This window comes from Lampetra planeri, chromosome 13 (genome assembly GCF_965212315.1).
Source record: "Lampetra planeri chromosome 13, kcLamPlan1.2.h2, whole genome shotgun sequence".
Taxonomy (NCBI): domain Eukaryota; kingdom Metazoa; phylum Chordata; class Hyperoartia; order Petromyzontiformes; family Petromyzontidae; genus Lampetra; species Lampetra planeri.
In genome coordinates this window covers 5931249-5957681 of record NC_136119.1, presented here as the reverse complement: position 1 = coordinate 5957681, position 26433 = coordinate 5931249, and the positions used below count along the sequence as shown (strand labels likewise).

Below are 26433 nucleotides of genomic sequence, written 5' to 3'. Positions count from 1 at the left end.
ATGTGACTTTACCGAAAGACCCATAGAATAAGAACCCCTGCAGTCACGAAAGCTTTAAGTCGAGTATATCTTGATTTACAACTTGCTGCATCTCGATGAGGACTCGTAAGGGGCCATCCATTTAGTACCTACGCAAACCCCCCCCCTCCCTGTACGCACGCGTACTTTTTACACGATCAACCCGATAGTCCACCGATAGTCCGCCGCCGGCTGCATTAAATAATGAAGTTCCGTACCGTTACAAAATTTGTCTTGTGTCCGCTAGGTTCAAACGCCGACTGAACCCAGTCGAACAGGTGACGTATTATAGGGGTTTCGTCAACACGCGCAATGTCAGGCTAAATAATAGCTGCGTGGTAGCTGCAGTCAGGGGCACGGTGGCATACAAGTGACACCTCTCCCACAGTCCCACTTCTCCCGGCAGTACTTGTTGTCTGACAGCTGAAGAAACTGAACTGTGGCTCATTTGAAGGCCAACGTAGACAAATTATTATCGAGGCTTCACCCCCCCCCCCTGTTTCTTATGCGTACGGACATTGTCAGTAGACCCCCCCATACGCAAGCGTACGCGTTTGGGTTACCCGCCCCCACTCCAAGCGTACGTACTAAAAGGATGGTCCCGAAAGTGGGGTCGGGACTAGAGCGGCGTTTGCTGCTCCTTGCAGAGGTTAAAGGTTTGTTTCCAGCGCCCGCCCTTTGAACACTATGGGTATATTAATTATAAAAAATACGCACCGTCTGCAAAGTTAACAATAAAAATCCCATGAATTAATTCGCAAGAGTAGGCCATTCTGTGCGCGCATCATGTTCAACCTTTGAAAATATAATTCATTTGGATTCCACAGAGCAATTATTTACCCCACTGCGAAAACTCAGTAAGACCCCCCTGAAAAAGAGTCAGGGAACTCGTTGAGGCGTCCCTGGCTGTAACAAGCGTACTAATAATAAAACACCAAATGTGCACACGTTCTGTCGGCTTTAGCGTCACTCCCCATGGGACTGGAAGAGTTAAAACAGTTGAAAAGTTTAGGCTAAACCTGCTCGATTAAAACGGACATCTGGGACGTTATTTTGCGGAGTCCAATAAAACACAATTTAGGATGTTTCTATTTATCAGCTCAACGTTTGCGCCAACTATCAGCTTCATAGCCCTCCCAGGATATACATGACTCGTTCACGGTCGTCTCTACGTTATACACTTAGTGACTAAACATTAATCGCATTACCTTACCCGTTTATACAATATTTGTCACTAAATATACATATTAAATTGAATAACATTGAAAATATGAATGTTGAAATTCTACAGCAAACAATACGTGTTACTCGCATCTTGACATTTTGGACAGTTAACAGCGTAAATCTAGAGTTAAACTGCATTGTTTAATATACGTTTTTAATAATCATACGATATTCTTCATCTGAAACATACACACGTATACAGCTTTGAGAATATGAAATCAACGTTTAGATTATCAGGCCTTATACAAATAACATTAAAACACATCTTTGAACAGAAGTGAACACCTTGAATCATCGTCATGTATGGTCAATCCACTGCTGGATGAAGGAATTCCCAAGCCGCCACCAGCTCTCAGCGATCCACCTCGTTGAGAGCTGGTGGCGGTTGCAACGGACCCGTTGCATCCGAGCTGATACCATTGCTCCGTCTCTTTGGTGGAAGTGAGAAAAAAGGGCTATTATGACTTTTTGTTCACGTGAAATTCATGGTGCTGTTTGGTTATATATTTTTGTACGTGATTGTTGGCCAGCGGCGATTCGAGGTGCGCGGATTTACAATGAAGCCATGCTGAGCATCAGCGTTATGGTGATGATCATCAGCTTCGTGGTGTTCACGGTGCTGCAGTACAACAAGTGAGTGGTGTGCGGGGGGGGGCACAGCCCACGTGAGCCAACGCATTGCACTCTCACGTTGAACTCAGCAAATATTCACGGGTGAAAGAAGGAATGACGCTCCAACCGAAAATGTATTCACAAACGATGCTGCCGTGGTTGTACTGGTGAGACGCCAGATTCTCCCATGCATTTACTGGAAACATTAAATCATGAATGAACAAATTTGCTTTTAATCATCTAATTGACAATAGCTCACAGCGCAATTCAAATATTGCATAACATTCTACTGCAGCGGTGTTATGGTTAGCATACTGGAATTGCAATACAGAGGTCATATGTTCGATTTCCCGGCGTGGCAATTGAAACGATTAACTAAGTTTCCTAAATTACCCACCTCTGTCCACTCATCTTTAGAAATGGGTTTTGTAAATACACTATTTTGCTGCTGCTATTATTATCAGTGATCAATTGTGCGATGTGTTTCAAAATGTAACCAGCTGACAGCCTGCACACTCAATAATTGTGCCACTGTCCACTGCCTTTGTGTCGCCAGGTGGAAAGCGAAGGCTGCTCGGAGACGAAAGAGCGCGAGTTTCTCGACAGCGAGATCTCCCGGTGGGTCTGTCCACCATGGTGAGCACAAGGGTTTCACCTGGTCAGCAGACTCTACCCTCGAGGGCGGCATCCCTGGCGGAGACATCGTCAACCTCAACATCACCAACCACAACAATAACAACACCAAAACCACCACCATCGCCAACACCACCAACGGTAGTTCACACTGGGCCAGTCGGGGGAGTGTAGTGTAGCATGGGTTCATTTTAAGTCTTTCGTAATAATCTCTTTCGTATACACGTAATTGTGATATAGGCAAAGCAACTGGAATCTGCTGCCAGTGGCTTCAAATCTAGATTTGAAGCTTTCGTGACTGCAAGAATTCATATTCTTAGGTTTTTTCGGTAAAGTCACGTAGGTAAAAAAATCTAAATTAATTAAAGTAAAATCAAAATAAAATAAAAATGACCACGTTTCGGAGGCAACACAAGCTTCAGTCTTCAGGTGGAACCGTCACAGCACGATTGCTGTAATCAAGTAAATGAGAGATTCCAAGGGATACTACCCCGTATATATACTGGTTGAGGGGAGGGGGATGGTCCTGGCTCCGCCAGTGGCTTCGTTGTTAGCGCTTTCTCCACCAGATGGGGGGCACGCAGCACACGCAGCTCCCCCAGGGAAATTGTTCTGGTGGGAGCCCATCACTGATAGAGCAGCATGATCACCACGCGTTGCATTTGTGTTCACATTATTATCAATTAGCCCACCTGCAAGCGTTGTCTATCACCCGATGCTGGAAAACCCATAGCGGATTTTGTTGCCTCCTCAACATAGAGCCATAATCCGCCACATAGTAATGTTATAGCTATGAAGAAGGGTCATTGCCCGAAACGTCATCTCATAATTTTTCATTTCAGGGCATTCATGTTGACGAATGCGTTCATTTTATCTTCCTTTGAACTGGTGTGGCTGCGGGTCATGGGCGGTGAGCTTAAACCTCATAAAGTGATAAGGCTGCAATGAGTTTTACACGGACAAATACATGATTCAGTTGTGCCGCATGGACCTAGGTTCAGCTTTTTCCGTAATGTGTTCACTTTCACTGGGAGAGGGTGTTAATGGTGCATGCACGGTGAAGAAGCAGGGTTTGTATTTTACTTACTTCCCCCCAGAGCTAAGAATTTGATGCCAAAATGAGAATCGAGCACAAAGTTATATCTTTAATAAAAAGTGGACTCACTCCCCCGCGTATTTTGGCACCAAGATATCCAACAGGGATTTGGTAAAGTTGGTAGGATGCGCATGACACATTTATGAGCAGAGAATAGTGAATACCTGAAAGAAATGTAAAGAAAATCACATTTTAGTGACATACTACTGCAATACAATAGAAGTTTTTTTTGTTATATACAAACTTAAATTTGGAAGTAAATACGACAAACAACAAAAAAAGCATTTGCCTGCATCAGTAATAGAACGAATTATTGAATTCATGACGATGTTGTGTTAAACATTAAAACACTCGTGTTAAAACACGGGATCAATGCACGTTTATAACCTACACGTATTTAAAAGTACGGTAGACAATTAAGATGTTTAAACACCCAAAATATTTTAAATGTTATGACAATTGGTACTAACTGCACGTGTGAGTTGTTGGGCAATTAGAAGATTGACGTAGTTATATAATTACTACGATCATCTCACTCATTCAGTCGTCAAACAATGAGGAACTCCTGGTTTGGTGGAAAGATGAAGCGTGAATATTATATATTAAGAAGCATAACTTTCTGTGATTATAATAGCGGTAATAAACATGTTTTTAAAGGCGGTCCAGAGAACGCCGGTGTGTTTGTAATTGTGTGTACACAGGAGACATTGAATAAAAATGGAAATAATTGGTTCTTTACCCTTCTATCTGGCAACAAAACTGACACCTTTTTACAAGGAGTCATGTTTGCATAGACCGCAATACCTGCGGTCTATGCAAACATGACTCCTTGTAAAAAGGTGTCAGTTTTGTTGCCAGATAGAAGGGTAAAGAACCAATTATCATATTTTTTACTGGCAAATGAGGTTCCCATAGTGTAAAAATGGAAAATTTTAATTTTAGATTAAAGGCTTGTTTTAATTTTGGTTGTGACAGCTACGGTAATCAAATGGATATGTAAGGTATGGCATTTCCTCGGAGTGATTATGTCAAAACCAGTCCCGAAATTGCCGAAAGTGTCTCAATGCTGCTGAAAATATGCACTCCCAGAAAGTCGTGAGGCTGATTGGTTGTGTAAAAACAACAGTTTTTGCTGCTGCCATTATTATTATAAGTGATCAATTGTGTGATGTGTTTTAAAATGTAACAAGCTGACGTCTATATTATTGGTTGTTTCGGTAAAGTCACGTAGAAGGGAAATAATCTCTGCAGTCACGAAAGCTTTAAATCGAAAGCTGACGTCTATTCAGTTTATGGAAATTCCCACCATGCAGTTTAGGACACTCGGTAAAAACAACAGTTCAGGATTTCATTGTTTTACGATTGTGTTTTTAATGGCGTGTCAATTGTTTAATTTCAATGTCATATATATATTTTACTCTGATTTACAGCGCTTTGAGATTACTAATGTAAAAGGCGCGCTTTATAAAATTGAGTGGATGATGTTTGGCTTTAAGGTGCCACAGCGTCCACACAGTAACACTCCGTATGCCCTCTGTAGGTATACGTGTGCATAGCATATTGAGTTTCTGTGGCAAGCCTTGTGGAAAGCCCTCGAATGCATTTCCCCATACGCGTATCCACTGGATTTGTCTCGTCTCAATGATGGACTTGCTCACCTGCATCATTTATGAGAAGAGATACCGATATCCACACCTGCCAATCTGCCCATCATGCGATACGTTACGCTCAATGGACCAGTGACCAGCGACGTTAGGACTGTGATCATTGAGTTTGGTGAATAAAAGCATTGCCACGATTCCAATGGCAACTTAAGATTTTACACGAGAGCGTAAATCAATTAACAATTAAACAAAATAGCTCAATACCACGGTGGCCTAAAAAGTAACAAAAATAAATGTAACAGACCACGTTTCGGGCAATGACCCTTCACAGTAAAGAAATAAAATACATAAAAAGAATGGCCTTTGCTGGAAATGTCATCCAATGACCACATGTACAGTGTATGTATTTCATATTCAGGGAGCGTTGACATACGTGATTAGTTTTGTTATTTTGTGCACCACTGCGAACACAGCGGCATCATCATTATGAACTTATTAAATGTGTACGTTATATGTATTCGGTCACTTGCTAACATTACCACTCCTATCGGTTTGTTTCCGTATTGTTCGTTGTTTGTAACTTGCTGACACGGCGCCATACTGGACCCATCTGTGAAAAAAGAGCTTCATAGATCATCGGATTCCTCCTGGAGCCCTCCAAAGATTCTGACCACCAAGTGATTTAAAAAAATATATCTTATCATATTTTTATCTTACGTGATAAGATTTTTTTTTAAAATCGCCGCGTTATATTTTTGTACGTATAATTTTAAAGTGATTCGTTTCCCCTTCCTATACTTTGCACTCCTATCGTCGTTAATTGATCGTTCGTTGTAAAAGATCTTCACAGCTTTTCGGATCACTCCTCCAATCCCAGACGAACTCTTCCGACCACACTCTTAGGTTTAGTCGGTAATGTCACGTAGGTAAAAATAAAAGTAAATAATAAAAATAATATAAATAGTAATAGAAATAAAATAATAAATCACGACGTTTCGGAGGCAACACAAGTCTCCGTCATCAGGTGGGACCGTCACAGCTACATTTACTGTATCAAGTGAGGAAAAATCCAAGAGACAAGCTCTTAAATACAATTTGGATTTAAAGCTTTTGTGACTGCAGGGATTCATCTTCTTGGTTCTTTCGGTAAAGTCACGTAGAAGGAAAATAATAAAATAATAAAAATACAACATAATAAAATAATTCTCACGACGTTTCGGCCACAACGCAAGCAGCCGTCCTCAGGTGAAGAACAGGTCTGTCGGAAAGACAGCGTCTAAACTCTAAATACAAGTTAAGGGGGAGGGGGGGCGGGGCTTATCTGAATGTGGTAGCCAGGAAATGGAACGGCGTGGGGGGGGGCTAAAAGAGAACAATGGTGCACATCGACTCGGGCTTGTGGCCGGTGTCAGCTGATAATCACCACGTGCTGTTTGGAGGGTCCTCGCTCCGGCAGCCCGAGCAGCTGGCGGAAGTGACGCCATCGGCGCGCCGTCTTCCCCCCTCGCCCCGCCCCCCCGCGTGACGTCACCGGCGTGCCAACATGGCCTTCACGCTGTACGCGCTCATCCAAGCGGCGCTGCTCTGCGTCAACGCCGTGGCGGTGCTCAACGAGGAGCGCTTCCTCGCCAAGGGTGAGGAGTGAGCGAGTGAGTGACAGAGTGAAGGAGTGAGGAGCAGTGAGAGAGTGAGTGTGGCCCACGCCGCTCAACCTCGACCCTGCAGCGGCTGGAATCGCGCGGCCTCAGTAACGTCTTTGGGTGTCGTGGCAAGAAGTCGTCACCATCCGTGGTGGGGCAGATTTTCCTCTCGTGGTGCTGTGTGTGACTGCAAACTTCGTCATTTGTTTCCACTTTCCTCTGTCGTGCGTCAAGATGCTCTCGAGACTTGTAATCGCATTTGTTGGGAAAACTGTTACGTCGGTTATATCGCATTGTTTTAGTAAGGTTTAGAGGGGGCTTGGTTTGGCCGGAATTTTTTACATTTAGTATAGATTTATACTTACATTTGTTTCTAGATTTGAAGCTTTCGTGACTGCAAGGATTCATACTCTTAGGTTTTTCGGTAAAGTCACGTAGGTAATAATAATAAAAATAATAGAAATAAAATAATAAATTACCACGTTTCGGACTGTATCAAAACTATTTTTTTTAATCTGTATTTTGTGATTGTTATTGGGATCAAACATCGAAATGGAATTTTTTTTGCACTTTCTGTACGCAGCATGGACGGGTTGTGCTTTTTCTGTAGGATTTTATTGTTTACGTATGTGATGTTCAATTTTGTGTACAATGAATTTTAGGTGTATCTTGTAATTTTGTTGTTTGTTGCGGTTGAACCCAAATCAAGAGCCGAAGGGCTCACAGGGTAAATCCTAATGAGATTGTTGCCAAACAAACTTTTGATTTTCCTCCTATTGTCACTCTCACGTGTGTTCAAATAGTGCCAAATTCCTTCTCGACACTGCCTACAGATGTACGGTAACCAGAGGGAGTCCAGTGTTCTTCACTAATTTTCAGAGGGGATGGGGTGGGGGGTACTTAACCCGTTAAAGGGCCGACACATTTGACACCATTGGGGTTTGAGAGCACGAATGGAGTGTGTTCACATGTTGTCTATTGTCGGGGGCCGCACGAATTGCGACCAGGGGCCGCCAGTGGCCCGCGAGCCTTGCAATGAAGAACACCGATGTAGTCCTTCCGTCTAAAGATAGCCCCCCTCCCCCCATAATCTAGTACTGTAGCCTAAACAGAAGACTGTTGAGTGCTGTTCGAGAGCACCTATGAAGGGCGGTACGGCGGGTGAGGGGGCTGGGTGGCCAGCACCGTTCAGAAATTCGCTAGCGGTGTGATGTTGGTGGCCTGCGAGTGAGAATCGAACTCGGAACTCCGAGTTTCGTAGCATCAGTGCGCTAACCTCCTCCCACCGCCTTCCTCCCTATGTCCCTTTTTGCACTAAATCTTTAAATATACATGCGCTTTATGTACGGCTCTTTTGTAAATCCACTGCTGGATGACCCCCCTCCCCACACAGTGGACGGTGGCTGCACTGCCCCCTGCTGCCCACCGCGTTGTGCACGGTGGTGGTTGCCCTTAAAGTACAATATTCAGGCTCAAACATGTTTGAGATTTAGAGATCTGTCTGACGTTTGTTTTTTTGACACGCTGTTGAGGTGCTTCAATTTATGTTCTATGGCTTGTCAGAAACTGACGTGGCCAAGTCATGCAGTTTTTTCTAATACGGGTATTTGTTTTGTAACAATTGGAAGGTGCTGTGTCCATCCAAATAATTTCGTTCTGCCATGCTTTGTGTGACATGCCATTTCCGTGCTCTCAAATGTATTGAGGTTACAGTGCCTTAGCTTCATAAGCCTTAGCCATATCCATTAATCCTAAAACTCACTGAATTAGCTCATCACAACCTTGATCTGAACAGGAGCAGCTGCTTGTAGATTTACACGGTCAATATGTTTTCTGAAGCTTCTATACGCGCAGTAGTTTTGATGCAAAGCTCACTTTCTGCCCGTGGATCGAAACGTCGGACATGCCAAAATCAATTGGCGTGTTTGATGTGTGTATGCTTTGGCGTGTGGTGACAGTCGGCTGGGCGACTGAGCAGAGTGTCGGTGGCTTTGGAGACGAACCTGGTATAAAGTCGCAACTGATTAACCTCATCAAGTCGGTCCGGACGCTCATGCGAAGTAAGTCGGTGCGAGATTTGTAGCAGACACTCATTACCACGCTTGATCAACACAGCAGATGTTTTTGGAATGTGCTTTCCAGTCTAGAATTTGATGAAGACTTGCAATTCCAAAGTCCATTGTTAACACTGCTAACAAGAGAAATTGTGTAATCTATCACGCTACACCTTGATTATTTTCACTGAGTTTTAAAAATACAGCTACTGCGACAATTTTCGATGCTTATTTTGTAAACAATATTAGCTTTTGTTTTGTACTGCATCTCTAAAGTGCTTGTGTTAACGTCATCGCTTACTGTCTGAAACCTGGTTGCTTCTTTGGATAGCACACATGAATTAACTTCCTAATTGAATCATGGGACCTCCTTTGCCAGTACCAAAATATGAGAATAGTATTCCCCTTTTTTTTCTGGCAACAAAACACCTGTGTTAAGATGTTAAAACACCAAACTGAAACATTTTACAAGGAATCTGCATTAACCACAATACTTGTGGTCAAAATGCAAACAAAAAACACCATTTGAGGAGACTAGGTTCAAAAGAAAGCTGTCTCTGGTGTGCATATATTATCAGAGTATGTTTTTTGTTTGCATTCTTACCACAAGTATTGTGGTTAATGCAGACATGATTCCTTGTAAAATGTTTCAGTTTGGTTTTTAATATCTTAACACCTGTTTTGTTGCCAGAAAAAAGGGGAAAACCTATGATCATATTCCTAATTTAATATTTATAGTACATTGCTGAGTTGCTCATATGCACTTTTGTTAAAATAGATATTTAAAAACAAATATTCCTCTTTCGCTATTCTGAAAATAACATAAGCCTTAATGTAATTTTTAATGTAATTTTGTTGTATATTTTTGAGATGTTAACGTTTGTAATTCATAAATTATATTATCTATCTTTGGAGCAATAATTCAACTTATTCTGAAAATATACCTGATGTGGTTAGGTTACACAGGATAACAATTAAAATTGGGTTATTTCACGATTTAAATCAATCACCAATCTCTACTGCATGAAAAAAATGATACAGTATTTAACTGTTCCCATAATAGATAATCAATGTTCACTTTAGTTATCAGTGTCTACAAATGAGCAGCCTTCTCCCATTGTCGTTAATTCATTCATATTCAGGGAAGTACTGCGTCTCTTACTTGTCCATTGGGAAACAAATGTCTTCAGAGGAGGGAGTAGTGGTATTGCAGCTCAGAACCTGGCCACCTGAGTTCAATTCCATATAATTCCCCCACTCCCTTCAACCAGCACAACCCCATGAACGAAAGTCTTCATCCTGCAGTGATTTAACAAAGGGATGTAGATTATTCTTAAATATCAATAACAGTTATTGTGGTATAATTGTGTGCGTGTGTGTTGCAGTACCACTAATTGCTATGAACACGGTGACGATCGTCCTACTGCTGCTGTTTGGATGAGTGGAATCGACCCAAAATGAAGAGACTTGCAGCCAAGAAACATGAGACTTGTTGAACATTTCCATTACCTACTCTGTTTTGGTGTGTTTTTGTTTAACTACACGTGCAATGAAATGCAGCCTACCCAAGTTTTATTTCTGATGTAAAATTAGGAATTGCACAATCGGTTAATGTATTTGGGAACAAATGTCTTGCTGTATTGCCTTTTTTGATAGTGCAATTCGATCTGATAAGCAATTCAAGTATCAATTTACAGTCACATTGAATAAAGCATACTTCATCAATCAGAAAATGTAAGACAATGCCTATTAAACGAATTCAGAATAAAGTCGCAAGTTACTTTTTATTTTCTTGCTTTGTCATTATTTTCAGTTGGAAGCTTAACCACGTAATTATTTTAGACGTGGGGTATTAGGAGACGAGAATGAAGTTTAGGTTCAGTGACTTCATGTTTTATTACGTAAAAGGTTTGTATATTAAGCTCGCAAGCCATTAAAACATCACATTAACGTCTTTTGTTGTGATATGCACGTATAAATGTAATTACACTTTATACCACTCATTCATTACATATTAGACAATACTTTTGTTTTATGTAGTCGAACACATGACTTGCAAGAACGTATGGTATTTTAATATGAAATAAACTTCAGCTTCACACTGATACTTCTGAAGTAATCTACACATCTGCTTTGGATTAATGTACATGCACTTTATAATCAAGTGTGATGATAAATATCAATGCATAAAACGACATCACAAACTAGATGAGGAATTAACATGTTTCAACAAAATATAAAACTCCGTGGGCGTCGAGGCGATATACCTTGGCTTGCCAGAAGGTGGTACTGTACAACAAATGTGGACTCCACCTGTTCCACAGTATTTCCCATCACGCGTGGGTTTTTCCCGTGTGCTCCAATTTCCTCCCATGTGTAAACACTCAATACACGTTCAGTTTCATTTTTTGTAAACTAGTAGGATAAAAGTCGTATTTTCTGCATCTATGTTGAAGTTTTTTTCGGAGATTATTTGAACTTTTGTTACCTATTTTTGGTGTAAAAAGGTCTACGCTTGTTTACAACATCATTAAAACATTTTCGAGGAATTGACTTAACTTTTTGATCGTGGTTATATTCTTGAAAGCTTTTCGCTTAAAGATTCGGATGTGTGATAAACCAGGTCGGTAATACTTTATATTTTTTCTGAATGAAAAATCTAAATATCTAAATTTTCCGAAAGTGGGTGGCTCGGGCCAGAGCATTGACTTGTGAACTGGGACTGCTGATCCTGGATTTGAATATATTGGGAGCCACCCGTCAGTAAACAGGGTTCTCAATGTTAAGTGAGTTGATGGTCTGAGCCCAGTAAACATACAGTACTTCACAAAAATCTCATTTAATCTGTTTTTGAACATTCTTTTATTTGAAATATGTTTTGCCTACCGTTTGATGAATAATGTACTGTTCTTTTCTTCTGTAGCAGAACATGTGGGAAAGTGTTCTCCCTATTGTGTAGATAAATCACTAAGGGATTTCGGTAGTTCTTTATCTTCTGCTGGCCATTCTGAAATACGATGCACTGCTCTGCCCTGAATGGATGCTTGGCTCGTGACATGACTCCGGTGGTCCATTGCAATACAATCGGGAAGATGACAAACCATTTAATAACTATCTCCTGTATGCTTATGTTCCTGCTGGGACTGCGATGTTCATTCTGAAAGACTGCCAACATATGTTCGTTTTCCCTTGATATTGCTCCGTCTTTTGTATAAACCCGATGAGCAATATGTAATTTAAATACACATTTTTTTTCTTAATAAAATCTATACGTATATTTTGAAACTATAATCCAGGCATCAATTTGGCCATCAAAGCAATGTGCATTATCTTACTGGCTTGTTGGACATTTCCACCAACAAAATATGTTGTTTCCTGGAATAATTCTAAATCACGCCGGAATTTGCTACATTTTTGTAATGCAGTTTTGCACGTACCACACTTTGAACCTGGCAACCTGTTTGATTCCTGGTTACGGCGAATATCGGTGGCGGGTGAATTACGAATCAGTTATACGCCCCTCCACGTAGGAGGATGGGCAAAAAAGCATTGCCCGTACGATATAGTACATCAATTAATGCAGCCTGCTGTCGTCTGCCTCATTTCGACGTTTTGATTTTGGTCTGTTCAATGGTTGTCCTTGGTACACGATAATCTGCTGTTTTCCAACTGTCCCTCCGACATATATCTTATTGTTTAAGAGAACGTGTTCTACATTACGTGTTATACAGGTAATTTATGTCACGAAATTAGTTTTTCAATGTTTGCCAATGGGCATTCGTTTTAGCGTGTTTATCCGTCTTTTACTCATTAACTGGTCTAATTCTTGAAAACTATTTTTTGACCTGAAAATTTCCGTTATAACCATCCAATAAAGATTTGTATTTTTTGCCACTGACATTTTCTCTCCGCTCCTCCAATCTATATTTTTCCAGCTTTATCACTGTCCATTCAGGTCTCTCCTTCTCTCTGCTCTTGGTTTCTCTTTTATCGTCGTGGATTTTCAAGGGTCTTTGACTTCACCATTGGGTATCTCTGTATCCTCTCGCGCATTTGAATGTACAAATGTACACTCGCACTTCTGTTAGGCGCATTGTCCCTTTGCCACACGTCCAGTTTTCATTATTTCAACTTGCAACGCGCATAGTATTCGCTCACAGGTGGAGTCAACATTTTTGCTGTACTGCATTCTTTTGGCAAGCCAATTAGTTGTATGGCACCGTGACGCCCACGGGAATTTTCACAACATTTTTTTGATCCACCAACCCTCGCCTCCAAAATTATTGTTGTCGAGATTTCAACCTGCCACCTTCAGTCTCTGGGGTCGTCTCCCATCTTTCTGGGCTACCGCGTGCTCACACAGGACTCAGGAGGATGGTCACCCTCCACGTGGGCGAGAGGCTGCTGCACCAAGCGCGCGCACGTGGCCGATTTAAACACGTGGCCTCGACTCCGTCTTCATGCTCGATGACATCATAGCGTGGGAGAGCTTGTGACGTCATCGCGTTAATCGGTCGACCAGAATTAGAATGCTGTTATATTGGAGGAATCCGATGAGCTAATGCCCAATAGGGGCAGATCAGAACGTTACAATAACAACAACAACCAAAAACACGATAGGAGTGGAAAATATAGGAAAGGTAAACACATCACTGAAAAGATATATACGAAAAAAGATAAACTATTTTCTTTTTCATCTTACCAGATAAGGCTCACTGAGCTTTATCAGAAGCGACCTGTCACAAATGATAGCTCAACGAAGTGGCTTATCATGTGGGCATTTATCTCCGCCAAATAAGCTAAACTATTTAGACGCTATATTCTTGGTTCTTTCGGTAAAGTCACGTAGAACGGAAATAATGAAAATCTAAAACAATAAAAGCTTTAAATCAAAAATTTTCTATACGCTATCTGATACCAATTATGATAATAGAGTTTGCGTTGAATGTTGACCCTGAGACAATATTCCTCTGCCTTTTGATTTGTTTAATTTTAAAAAAATTGCCGTTTCGTTCACGTTATTTATTCAGTACAGTACTGAAAAGGACCGTTATATTTCATACACCGCATTGGCAGAGGGTGCCTACGTATCCGCATCTGATTGGTGGGCGTCTCGCTCGCTGACCAATCGGAGGCGAGGAACGCCCCCGCGGCGCTCATGAGAACTGGGATATACAAAGAGGGTTCGATAATCCATCGCCGGTGTTGACGAGGCCGCCGCTTCGTGTTTCTTTAAAGTTCGACCAGAGGCGGATAAAAGTAACGTGGAGTGAGTGTCGCGATCGATCTCATCGCCTCTTAACGCCAACACCACGTGCGCTCGTAGTTGTGTTAAACAACGGGGGGAAAAAACTGCTCAATGTCAGCGGCTTGCCGTGTTCGCGTTCCTTAGGTTTCCGGGTTCTAGAACATGTTACCTTGAATGTTTTAATAACAATTGATGTGTAGTTTGTAGTTTCCTCTAACATGTTTAAGAATAACATGTTTACATCCGCTACTGGTATTGCGTGTTGTGGTGTCGCAGTCTTGTGTAACAGTTGCCTTCATGTACAGTAGAGCTGTTGTGTCGTCTACAGTTTTTAGCTCCGTAATTTATTAAAATACTAAAGACTTATTAAAGAGCGTGTTTTTAAAGCGTCTCTGTTGATTGTGTGTGTGGTGGATTTAAAGCCGACGTAGGGTGTGCTAATTAAATGCTGCTGGAATATAACGCATTGGTCCTGAGGGACAGGTCAGCTGATGGCTGGCTGGCTATGAATGTTATTTTCTTAAAGTTTATATTTTTATTGCGAGATAAACCTTTATTTTGTTTAACTTTTATACGATAAAATATCCCGCAAAGAGTCCGTTCTGGGAAGCAAGGTGGGATTCAACCCCGATCGTATTTGGATGGGTAACCAAATAATAAGCTTTGGTGACTGCAAGGATTCATACTCTTAGGTTTTTTCGGTAAAGTCACGTAGGAAACAAATAATAATAAATGAATTGATTTATTTTCATTTATTAGTATTTAATTTTTTATTTTCATTTTTTATTTTTACCGACGTGACTTTACCGAAAAAACCTAAGAGTAGGTTAAGGGTCTTCAGAGCTACTACATTGGTGGTCATGACGGCGTCGATATTAGTAATACTGTACATTACTTCTGTGCTTCCACAGTATTAAGCCATCGGCCACTCGCGCTGATCAGCATGGTTAAATTACGGTCAATTAATCACCACCCTTACAGAAGGGGATGCTCCTCATTCAGCACTTGATTGGCAAAGGGCCGTACTTGTACATCGGAGGCGTAAGAGTGGGCCAAAGGGACATCGACCTATGTTTACCCCCCCCCCCCCCCCTGTAGTCCAGCACAGTGGATATACATTTTGTAAGGTGGACAACTTCACAGAGATCCTCATTATGGTGAGCTCGAAATTGCCTCGAGACCACCAGGTCGACCTCGGTTCGTTTTCAAGGACTTTGGCGACAGAAACTTCAAATACGTCGTACGTAGGTGACGTGAAACTGCGTGAGGCTATTGTCTTGCGCGATAAGACGGATTCCACTGACGATGCACAACAATGAGAAACATTTCTTGAACGCATGATTTGTTTTATGTTAATTATGATAATTGTTTTTTTTACCCTTTTATCTGGCAACTGACACCTTTTGTACAAAGAGTCATGTTTGCATTGACCACAATACCTGCAGTCGGAATGCAAACATAAAACACATAATGTATGCGCTGTCCTTGAAATATACAGCAGTGTCTTCCCTCATCGGTTTAACACGTTGCCTTTCGCGAGCAATATCCATAATACGGGTTTTTTTTTGTGTTACATCGCGTAAATTTAAATGTGTCGTTAAACGGGCCAACACCCGACAGTCGTTTAGTAAGGGTTGTCACGTAAATAAAACGTGCCAATTAGAGAGTAAAACATTTACAATTAGACTACGACGTTTAGCCGGTGATTACAACCAGCATCATCAGGCGACTAGCCAAAAACAGGGCACTTTGCCGTGTGCTCACTTGTGTAAAAACTAAATAGAGTAGAGTAAAAAATATACGGTCCTGTTATATACAGTACATCTGTATATATTTTGTCATGTGGCATAGCAAGCGGTGTGTAGATTGAACGTTGTGATAACACCAGGACAGTGATATTTTGTGATATTTTGAAATGTACCTATTTTCAATGAGAAAAGTGTGCATTTGTGTCATTCCTTCACATAAAGTCCTGGTCACAAAAGCAAAGTTTGTGGGGAATAATAGCCATTTTCTATACTTTTTAGGCATAAGCAATAAAAAAATAACACTACCTAGGGAATAAAATCGTGTTACATAGTGTAATCGCAGTTTTTTTTCTCCCCCCCCCGCCACAGAGAATAAAAGATGGTGTGCATTCCGTGCATCGTTATCCCTTTCCTGCTCTGGGTCTACAAGCGCTTTCTGGACCCTTACGTCTACCCGCTGGTGGCGCCCTTCATTGCCCGACTCTGGCCGAAGAAGGCGGCCCTTGTCACAGCGGGGGGAGGTGCTCAGGGCAAAGTCCTGGATGGTGGGGACACTGACAAGGTTCGTTCTGCAAGTCGCACGCACATACACAGCCCAAAAAAGACTGTGCGTACCCAGACAAATGACCTCTCGGTTTCCAACCGTGAGAAGAATATAATTGTATCCACCCCTTGGATTTACCTTTACAGGTTACAGCCCTTTTGTCAATCCACTGCTCACAGTGGCCCTCCCGTCCCGTGGGATCGTAGGTATTATTTGACCCGACTTCACCACGCTGGTCAATGCGGGTTGATGATTGCACAGTAACGTAGAAGTACAGTACAACAATGGGCGCTTCTGCATTGCCCTCTGCTGCCCAACACTTTCTCACAGGCTAAGACACTTTTAATACTGTTCATAACGGTCACCCATCCAAGCACTCACCAGGCTAATAATCCTTGCTTACCTTCCGATATTTTACAAGATAGGGTGCAGTGCGGTTGATTTGGTCGTGGTCATCATGCTTTTGGCAATATACTGATATTATTTCATGCTGGGAAAAGTATTGTCGTTTTTATCTTGTAGACGTACGAGTTCCTTTTAAATATTAGCTTCTTTTTGCATTTATGATGTGTACATCTAATTATTGAATGCTAAGGAACCAATTTCAACTAATGCAATGAATTCTGGATGTCAACATACACAGACTGAACACTGAACTACAATATTAGATGCATCATTAAATATTAACCTACAATGCTAATAGAGGCTCACGACTAGCGTTAGGTAATTTATTACAGTAATAGTATTCTAGTTGAAAAAACATGTTCATGTGTCTTACATTTTTTTCAGACGGAAGGTTCAACTCCAGCCAGTGGGACGACACAGGAACTGGTCAACGATAAAAGCAGTTCGGATAAGAAGATAGACTGACCTAATACTCCATATGGACATATAGAGCCAACTTTTGCACCATTCTTTTGCGCTTGGAAGTCTATGGAGGGTCAAGTGTAATTAATATATGAATGTAAAGTTATATTATTCATGTGTATTCTGTCACAGTAATTGTTTACCTTTGGTAAATCACTCAAAAACATGGCATTTGATCTGAGTAATTAAAAATATGTAGTAAGCATGTGTTACAGTTCTTTGTACATAATGTTTGTTTGTGTGAAAAGTTTTTTTTTATGGTCTAAATATCCAACTCATGATGTCATTTTACAAAAGTATAATTTTCTCATGCAGAGCTGTAACCGATATACGTTGTTAAATACCATTTCATGTTTGAAATTCTCCCTTCATACGATCAGCACAGTGTGAACACATTTTTATCGGGCAACGAGAGTAATGCTTTTTTTCCCATCACAAACTAATCTGAGAACTTTTGTGTGTGAATTTAATGCAGTAAATTAATTGAGATGTCCATGGTGCTGTTTGTGAAAATTGCTTAATCACCAGTAATCGGTTGAAACAGGAACCTTTAGTAGATCTTTACAGATTGTAAAATGAAACCACGATTTGGAGCTAGTGGTAACTGAAGGCTGTCAAAATGTTGGTGCACACTGAATTTCATAGCGATGTATTATTTCCATTGATGAAACACCATTTTCGAGGTTACATCTTACTACGTTTAGACTTTTTTTTGGCAAATGGCTTAGCTTTGTGGCAATATTTAGATGATCACTGTTACTGCTTCGGTATGTTTACCTGTAAATATGCTGCTAATAGTAATTTGTTGCAATGTTTGGTTGCATTGGACCCCTAATAGACATTTATAGAGACGTTTATCGAAGCCATAACACTTTTATTTTACTTTGTTTATTTTATTTATCAACACTTTAAAAAAATCAGCTGCAAAAACCCTGCATCCGAGTCATATTTTGCTGCAATTCACTATTGGTCTGTAGTGCACAGACTGCAAAATAAATCTTTGCCCCAGTTAAAAAACACATTCCTTACATTAATTTTGAAATTTGTTTCATATATTAATTTATGTCAATGATGGAGCACTAGTAAAAATATGAAGTTAACGTTTGAGTGTATGCCCCTTGTTAACATGCATTCTATGAATAATAAAATCGAATTAACAATTGATATGATCTTGTTTTTTCTTGTATTTCACGTACATAGTTTGACATGCCAAAAAAAATCTAGGATGCTCTATTAACTGCTTCAGAACTGGTCGTTGTGCACACCTCCACAAGTGGAGAATTAAAGACAACCCACAGTGTGACTGCGGCCACCCGAGCCAGACAGTGGACCATATCGCAAAAAACGGCATCCTACGCCCGCTCTCCGGCGGACTGAGCAGTGTTAGTTGCGCAACTCCTGAAACTATCGCATGGTTCAGACTTCAACTTGGACGTGTGATTTCCACATAATTGACATACACTAGAGAGAGATTGTTTGACAGAGCTACACCTTAGATAAAATAAATGCATAGTAAGTCTAGCTTCTGGACTGAACATTTATGTCGTGCACACCCTGTTTTAAATGCTTGTCAATTTCTGCAGCCTAGATATTTCATTTAAGTATTTTACAGGCAGAAGAAAAAGTTGATATCAACAAAATATTTATCAGTACAGCTGTCCCCCAGCCAACTGTATTGTTGAGTGATCCTTGCGAAGATTACATGGTAAAGGTGTCTTGCATGTACAAGGCATTAATTAGTTAGGAATGTTTTGCTTTAAAACATGCTCAGGTAGGTATTTTTATAGGAGAAAATATATTTTTTCACAAAACATTGGTGCAATACCTGGTTCTTATACGTTTTTTTTCGTTATTGCAAAAAAATAACTGCACTTCTGGTTGTACTATTTAAGAAATAAATTGGGAATGAGTTATTGTTTTAATTGTAGAATTGCATTATGATAGCCCTTCTGAAAAAACACTGGGAATGTTCTGTAGCCTGAAGTGTCTGCACCCCAATTAGTTGAGTTGTACAACTTTGGTTTAGGTTTGGTTACAACTGAATAAGTAATTGAAATGCGACCTAAGCTGTCTATTTCTAAAGAGAATTCGGCCAGAAGCAAACATAAAAGCAGATGATTGAAGGTGGCATTCACTCGCCCTACATTTCTATCAACGCAATTGAGTCGGAACGGTTGGCAGTTAACTGGCCTTTGTATAATGTATGTATTGCTGATTGATAAGTAAATCAGTAGCACTTAAACCTATTCTGCAGTCTAATCTAGGTTTATCGGATTCTATTATTTGAGACAAAATGCCAGTTGTCTTTAACATGTTTATCTGCTAACTAATCAAAAGTAGTAATATGATGACAAATTGTTGTAACTGTTCATAAGACGTCTAATTTGCATTTAAAGAATTAAATACTGTGTGGAGACCCTATGATTAACATTCATCATAGTTAATTTTAAAAAAATTGTTTAAATGTTATGGCAATAATGAAAATAGATTAACATTCTCTTATTAAATGGAGGGCTGCCATTAAATGTTATTCAGATATAATTTTCTACCACTTGCCTTGAAATACTATATTTAGCATGTGCTGTATATGCCCAAGTTATTTGACTAAAAAGCAATGTTTTAAGTAAAGTAATTTCAATGTAACACATTATACCTTTCAACATTACTGAGTAGAATTAGCGAAGTCTGGGTTTTTATTACACACTGAATGTGATTTAAGCAGATAGGCGATTACAATTTACTTGTCACTTTATGCATACAGCATTGAAAAGCTCATTCAAAACAAAACACGGAATGTTGCAATTCTATTTGCAAACGCTTTGAGCTCACTAAATTTAGGCATGTGTTAATTCAATTAAAAACAACTCTCCAATGCAGTGACATTCAATATGCTCCCTGCACGGCTCAGAGGCCACATTGATAATTTATAATGGCCAAATAACAATGAGATATGCTTGCCGTTGGAGTGAAAGCGAGATGAGAGCTACTGGACAGAATGTGGACGGACCTGCGTTTGACCAGTCTGCGGTTTTGGCAGGATAATGAGCAGCAGAATTTCGCCACATTTCCATTTAAGACTTCTCTTCCTAACGCCAGCTGGATTTAGACATTTGAGGGATTTTGCTACGACTCGTGAGTGCGTTTGTCTCGAACCATGGCGCCAACTCGATCGAGGATAATCATCGTTGGTATTCTTCTCATCCTAACCACTCACAAAGGTAAGTCTTACAATTGTTTTTATCTTGCAGTGCTTAATTTGGCACAGTTTATTGTAATTACGATCACTTACAAATTGCCATTTAACGTTTTAAGTGAATCATTTAAACAAAACAAAAATCTGTATCGCGCGTGTGCTTAGCCCTTTCAGCAGGGCGTAGGAAATCGATCAACAATACAATTGCCGTGCCACAAACAAACGGCTCGGCGATCAGACCGGACAGCAGCCCCGCAATCGGGACAGCGAGGCAGCACGGACCCAAGAACCAAGTGAAGCTCCAGGACGTGGTGGGCTACGCCATCGAGGGGCTGCGTTTGCTCGGAGTCATCGAAGGCTCTCGCTGGAGCCCGCCGGCCTTCTCGCATCTCAAGGGTGCCGACAAGAAGATCACAAACTTCTCCTTCCACTTCCACAACCTGCTTCCCCCGTCGGAGCCGCAGGGAGCCGCCTCCGCGCCACAGCCGCCACCGCCGCCACCGCTCGACGTCAAGCCAGAACACTCGTTCTCCGGTCTCGCGAGTGTCCTGCAGACGGTGCTGAGGGTCGAGAGGGAAGGGCAGAACGGGCAGCGGGTCACGCTGAAGCTGGAGGACGTGCTGCTGGTGCTGCGCGGGGTGAAGGGCTGGAACACCATCCTGGCACCGTTGCACGAAACCGTGCGCACCATGGGGCAAGCGCGACTCTGGGAGAGGCTCAGCCGGCAGGTGGAGAGCCGCTGGCTCAAGGTCGCCTTCTCAGTGGCGCAAGCTTTCTCCAGCAGGTTGTCTTTTTTTATTTAGTTGTTTTTCATTTATTTTTTACCTACGTGACTTTACCGAAAAAAACAAAGAGTATGAATCCTTGCAGTCACGAAAACTTCAAATCTAGAACGTCTATTTTTTTTGTACGTGGAAACAAATAATAGTTGTTATTTTCCCCTTGGCTTTAATTTGCTGTGGCTGTATTTTATCATTAAGATTTATCATTAGCATCAGGCGTGGTCAATCCACTGCTGGATGAAGGCTTTCCCAAGCTGCCATGTGTGGTGATTTTACGATTGAATATAGTGATATCATCACCATCGTCACGCTTTATCGTTCGTTGTCACCATTGTTAATGACTTGTGAACCTTTTATCAAAACTGACATTTCTGACATTTAAAGTTCCATTTAAATGTCATACTGCATGCTTTTATTGCTGTATCTTCATATACAGTTGGGTTGTCTCTTGGTTTATATTTTGACCTTGTTTATTGTTTTTAATAATAACCAAGGTATGTACGGTATATATTTTATGCATGTTGCATCTCAATGCTGTGGAAAGAGGCACGAGGAATCACGCAGGAAAGCCGAGAATGCACCCAAACCCATGCCGGCAATTGACAAAGTTCAGTGGTCCTATATTAGGATATTGGCCAAACTCCATTAATGAGCATTTATGACCTATTTTATGATCTTTTATCACAGGTGCTCTGTTTCAGACTCTTAATTTAAATGAGCTAATTTTGAATAAAGATTTTGATAGACTTCTCGAAAAAGGTTCATTTATTCTATCTTTTTTTAAACTTATTTTTTTACCAGGCTATACCCACTGAGCTGTATAGCTCTTTTTTTATAAGTGACCTGGCCACAAATAATAGCTCAACGAAGTGGCTTATCACGTGTCAATTTATAGCAGACATATGCTCTTAACGCCTGTTTCTAAATTTGGAGAGAAAAACCGGAGGACGAGGAGAAAAGTCAACGCAATCACGGGGAGAACATTCAAACTCCAAATATACAGGTGTCGGGGTCGAACCGACGACCTCCTGTATATCAGGCGAGGCAGTTAACGCCTCACCACCGTGGCGCCCCCATTCGGTCGAAGCAACAATTTGTGAATAAACTACTGTATTGTCAAGTTGGTCATATCTTGCATGTAATTTATGTATAGTAAATTGCAGTTATATTGATTATTCTTTACTCTTCCTTCCGATAATTAATATTACTCCAGTTCTCTTCGTTACTGGCCATTTTGCATGACAGGCTTTAATGAGTATTCCGAGTTGCTACAACATTTAGTAACTGTCCCAATGAACTTCACCCGTATTGAAGACTCGGTCTATTAGACTGACTGTGTAATCCCATCCATCCGTACTGTGTTCAACCAGCACAATCAGGTCAAAAACATTTCTATTTCTGCTTCTTTCCTTCAGAATCTTTGTCAAAATCTTAATTTAAACTGCAGGAGGAATCCGATGAGCTATGAATTAATTTTTCACAGATGTCCAGTCTGGGCGGGACAGCAAGTTACAATAGCAAACAATACAAAGCACGATAGGAGTGCAAAATAGAGAAAGTGGTAAGCAAGTTAATAAATACAAATAACAAATTACCTACAGTTGATCAAACTTGGGCAAGGCAGCAAAATCAACAACAATAAAAAAAAGTCCCAGGTCACACCAAGATAACACAGTCTCTCAATAAAATGGCACATTACACTGCTCGGCTCTGTAATTCCTTCCCATCTTCTCTCTTGACAAGCTCTCTCAATTCAAGAAACCTATTAAATGTTATATATATATTAAACCTTCATCCGTGCATTTTGGTCCTGTTGGGCCTTGCACCACAACCGTGATTTAAATAAACAAAAGTTGTTTTCTTTCTCCAACCACAGCTCACCAGTGGACAGAGGCATGGTCGAAGACCTGGGCAGTTCCTTGCGCGGGTTCCTTTGCGTCCTCTTTGGCGACAAGCACCCGGAGGAGTGCGGGCCTCTCGCCAGCCCACTGGAAGGCATCATCCGCAGCCTGATCTCCAGCCAGACCTGGAGCAACCTCAGCTCCTTCCTGAGGAACAACCTGAAGGTGGACGTGCGCGGTGACCCCGTGGGCTTCCTGGAGGCCCTATCACGAGCCGTGACGAGCAGCGGAGACCTGCAGCTGATGTTCAACACGGTGACGCCCATGCTGAGCATCCTGGGCGTGCAGGGCAGCACCCTGCAGGCCGTGTCGTCGGCGGGGCGCTTCATGCAAGCCGTGCTGGGCTACGACACCGCAGAGATGGACAACCTGCGCAGCCTCCCGGGCAACCTCATGGACCAGATCGGCACGCGCCTTTACAGGCGCGTGGTGCAGAAGATGGAGGAGGTGAACAGCTTCCTGCTGGAGGAGGCCGCTTCCACGCTGGGCATGCAGCATCAGCAGGATCCTCGGCAGTTCTGCCAAGAAGGTGAGAGCGTGGATACAGAAAAAAAGGGTAAAACAAGATCGTGATTGAATGTCAGGTCTTAGAACGCGATAAATGCGTGCAATCATTGGCGCACTGTTCGCTGTATTGGTAACCGGTACAGGTGTAGAATCTGCAATTGTTTGCTCAAGCTACTGCTGGTGGAAGGGCCTCCGCTAGAGCGCCCTCTCTCGAGGGTATTTTGTCCAATTGTTCCACGCTGTAATAGTCGTGATAATAATCATTTACAGCCCTTCGTCAATCCACTGATAGATGAAGGCACCTCCATGCCTCGTTGATCATGGTGGTTGATTGACCATCCTTTACCATGCTGCTCAGTGTGGGTTGGTGAGTGTGGGGGGAGATGCAGAAGGGTTCACGTTTTGCTTAATTTTTCGCTGTATATTCATGCATTGTTTCAATACAAATTGTAAAGCATAACTTCATATGCATAATGTGAAATACTGTATTGTAATTTGTCAAATAATTAAAACCATGTGTGTTTTCTGTTTTTGTTTCAGCTGACTTAAGACAGCTGCTTCTCTGGTAGGTTAATTTACACACCACTTAAAACACATTTTACCATAAAGTAATTGAGTTATTTGAAATACATTGTGCAGCATATTGGCATTATTTACCCCTGCTGGCACTTGGAGCCAGGTTGAACATGTGTTGGATTTGCCTGGAGTGTCCTTCCCTTGTTTTTTTCTTGTTCATCTTGTTTGGACGTCCGCCAGGGGTGTAATGAATAACATCACCTGGGACCACCAAGGGATGGGCTTCAGTCTCCAGGATCTCCTTTCCCTGCTGCTCTTTGCCGCCTGCGATGACGACGCACTTTCCGAGAGCCCGCATCAGAACACACGCGACTCCCTCGCCAAGGGGCCCCGTTCTGCCTCCAAGTTCTTTGAAAACGACCAAGCACAGGGGCAGAAGACTGTGAAAAAGCAGTGCGGTAGAGAGCCACCTTACTCGGGCTCCATGGCCCAGTCCGTTTACTGCAGCGTCTTCAGCGCTGTCATGAACGACGCAAACTTCGAGGATGCCTTTGCAGCGTGTCGAAATGTTTCCCGGTTGTCGGACATGTCAGAAAACTTTGGCATTGTGTACACGTGCGGCTGGGTCAGTTTGGTTCGTTTCAACGAGTCGATTTGCAATGGGGACGGTTTTTCGGAGGCCAGCACTAGTCCTGGTCATTGGTTGCAAGCTCGCTGCAGTTACCTGCAGCGCGAAAAGGTACACGGAGGAACGGAAAGCGGCTTCATATGCGACAACATCCTGTGGTTTGTGAAGCCGTTTGGATTCAGTGTCTTAGACTTTTGCTTCGATCAAAGCCCAGCACGTTTCATCAGTGCCATTTGCTCCTACCCTCATCCCACGGATTACAATGTCTCTGTCCTGGTTAAATACTGCAATCAGGAAAGTAACGTCACAACAAATTCCGGCAGTGAGTTTTTCGTGAAGGAACTAGAAGAGATTACTTTGCACTGTCGGGACTTGAACGTCGTCGCAAAACGCAACTTCAGCTACAACGTCGTTGAAATCTGCAACGTGTACATGTGGTGGGCAGTACGAAATGTTTTCTGTGCAAACAATAGCCTCCTTGATAACTTACAGACGGACCTTCCGTGGCTGAACGCATTCTGCGGAAGCCCTCAAGCAGAAACCACCATGGCCCACCTGGTGGCCAACATGTCCACGGGAGAACTGTCGGCACATTCTGACACCATAAAGAAGTTTATTTTAAGAGGTTTCAATGATACGACTGAGACACACTTCTCCGTACCCAATTCTACCACCATTGCGTCGACAAATATAACCCAAGGGGAGGAGGCTCTTGCCCGTGGCCTCGACTCACTTGCATACAACGGCTCGGACACTTACCACGGTCCGGTAAGACGGAACCGTTTGCCGAGCGCGCGGCCCCGTAACGCGTCCGTCGGAAGCAAAAACGCGAGGGAGTCTCTCCCCGGGCAAGACCCTTCGGTAAAAACGTGCGTGAGGCTGCCATCGCTGCTCAAAAACCTGGTGTCCCTCGTCTGGAGCGACGGCACGGGCTTCGCCGCCGAGCCCGAGATCACGACCGCCTGGCTGCGTCTCGCCACCGAGGACATTGGGCAGCAGCTGGTGGAGGACATCGACGAGGCCATCTTCCTGCTCAGCCTGCTGAGCAGCAACGCGTTCCAGGCGTACGCCAAGCCCACCGCCTCGCTCAGCATCCTCCAGTCGATCAGCGGCTTCCTGCACAGCGTTCCTCCAGACAAGGGCTACCAGCTGCTGTCCTGCTTTGGGGTGGGTCTTGCTTCTTTTTTCTTTCCCGGCTGGCTACGTGTAACACGTAGGCTTTCGCGACCAATATTATTCATACTCTTAGTTCTTTCGGTAAAGTCACGTAGGTAAAAAATGAAATTAAAATTAATAAAAAATAAAAACAATGAAATCACGACGTTTCGGAGGCAACACAAGCTTCCGTCTTCAAGTGAAACTGTCACAGCAAAAAAATCTGTAAAGCGATGGGTATTACCTTGTTATCGCGGCATCTCTTGAGGAAGGCCAACGTCTCGAGAAGCTGTGACTTCTTGTCTCGTTGTCTGTTAAAAATTCTAACAGATAGGTGCAATTCCTCCCCGTAGAGGTTGTTTAATTCTAGATTTGAAGCTTTCGTGACTGCAAGGATTCATACTCTTAGTTCTTTCGGTAAAGTCACGTATTAATTTTAATTTCATTTTTTACCTACGTGACT

The 26433-nt window shown here is 42.1% G+C and overlaps 2 protein-coding genes across 2 annotated transcripts; one reads left to right on the top strand and one right to left on the bottom strand.

The window, feature by feature from the left end:
• The first annotated feature begins 6674 nt into the window (after positions 1 to 6674).
• IER3IP1 (immediate early response 3 interacting protein 1) lies at positions 6675 to 10666 on the top strand. The gene is made up of 3 exons (XM_078599979.1): positions 6675 to 6821; positions 8786 to 8887; positions 10267 to 10666. Exons 1-3 carry the CDS (start codon positions 6731 to 6733, stop codon positions 10320 to 10322), a joined length of 249 nt encoding a protein of 82 aa, XP_078456105.1. The 5' UTR covers positions 6675 to 6730; the 3' UTR covers positions 10323 to 10666.
• A 9851-nt stretch (positions 10667 to 20517) lies between these two features.
• On the bottom strand, positions 20518 to 23430 carry LOC144722151 (uncharacterized). Its single transcript, XM_078600324.1, has 3 exons — positions 23419 to 23430; positions 23145 to 23323; positions 20518 to 21041 (listed from the first exon to the last, which is right to left on the bottom strand). Exons 1-3 carry the CDS (start codon positions 23428 to 23430, stop codon positions 20798 to 20800), a joined length of 435 nt encoding a protein of 144 aa, XP_078456450.1. The 3' UTR covers positions 20518 to 20797.
• Positions 23431 to 26433: the final 3003 nt, after the last annotated feature.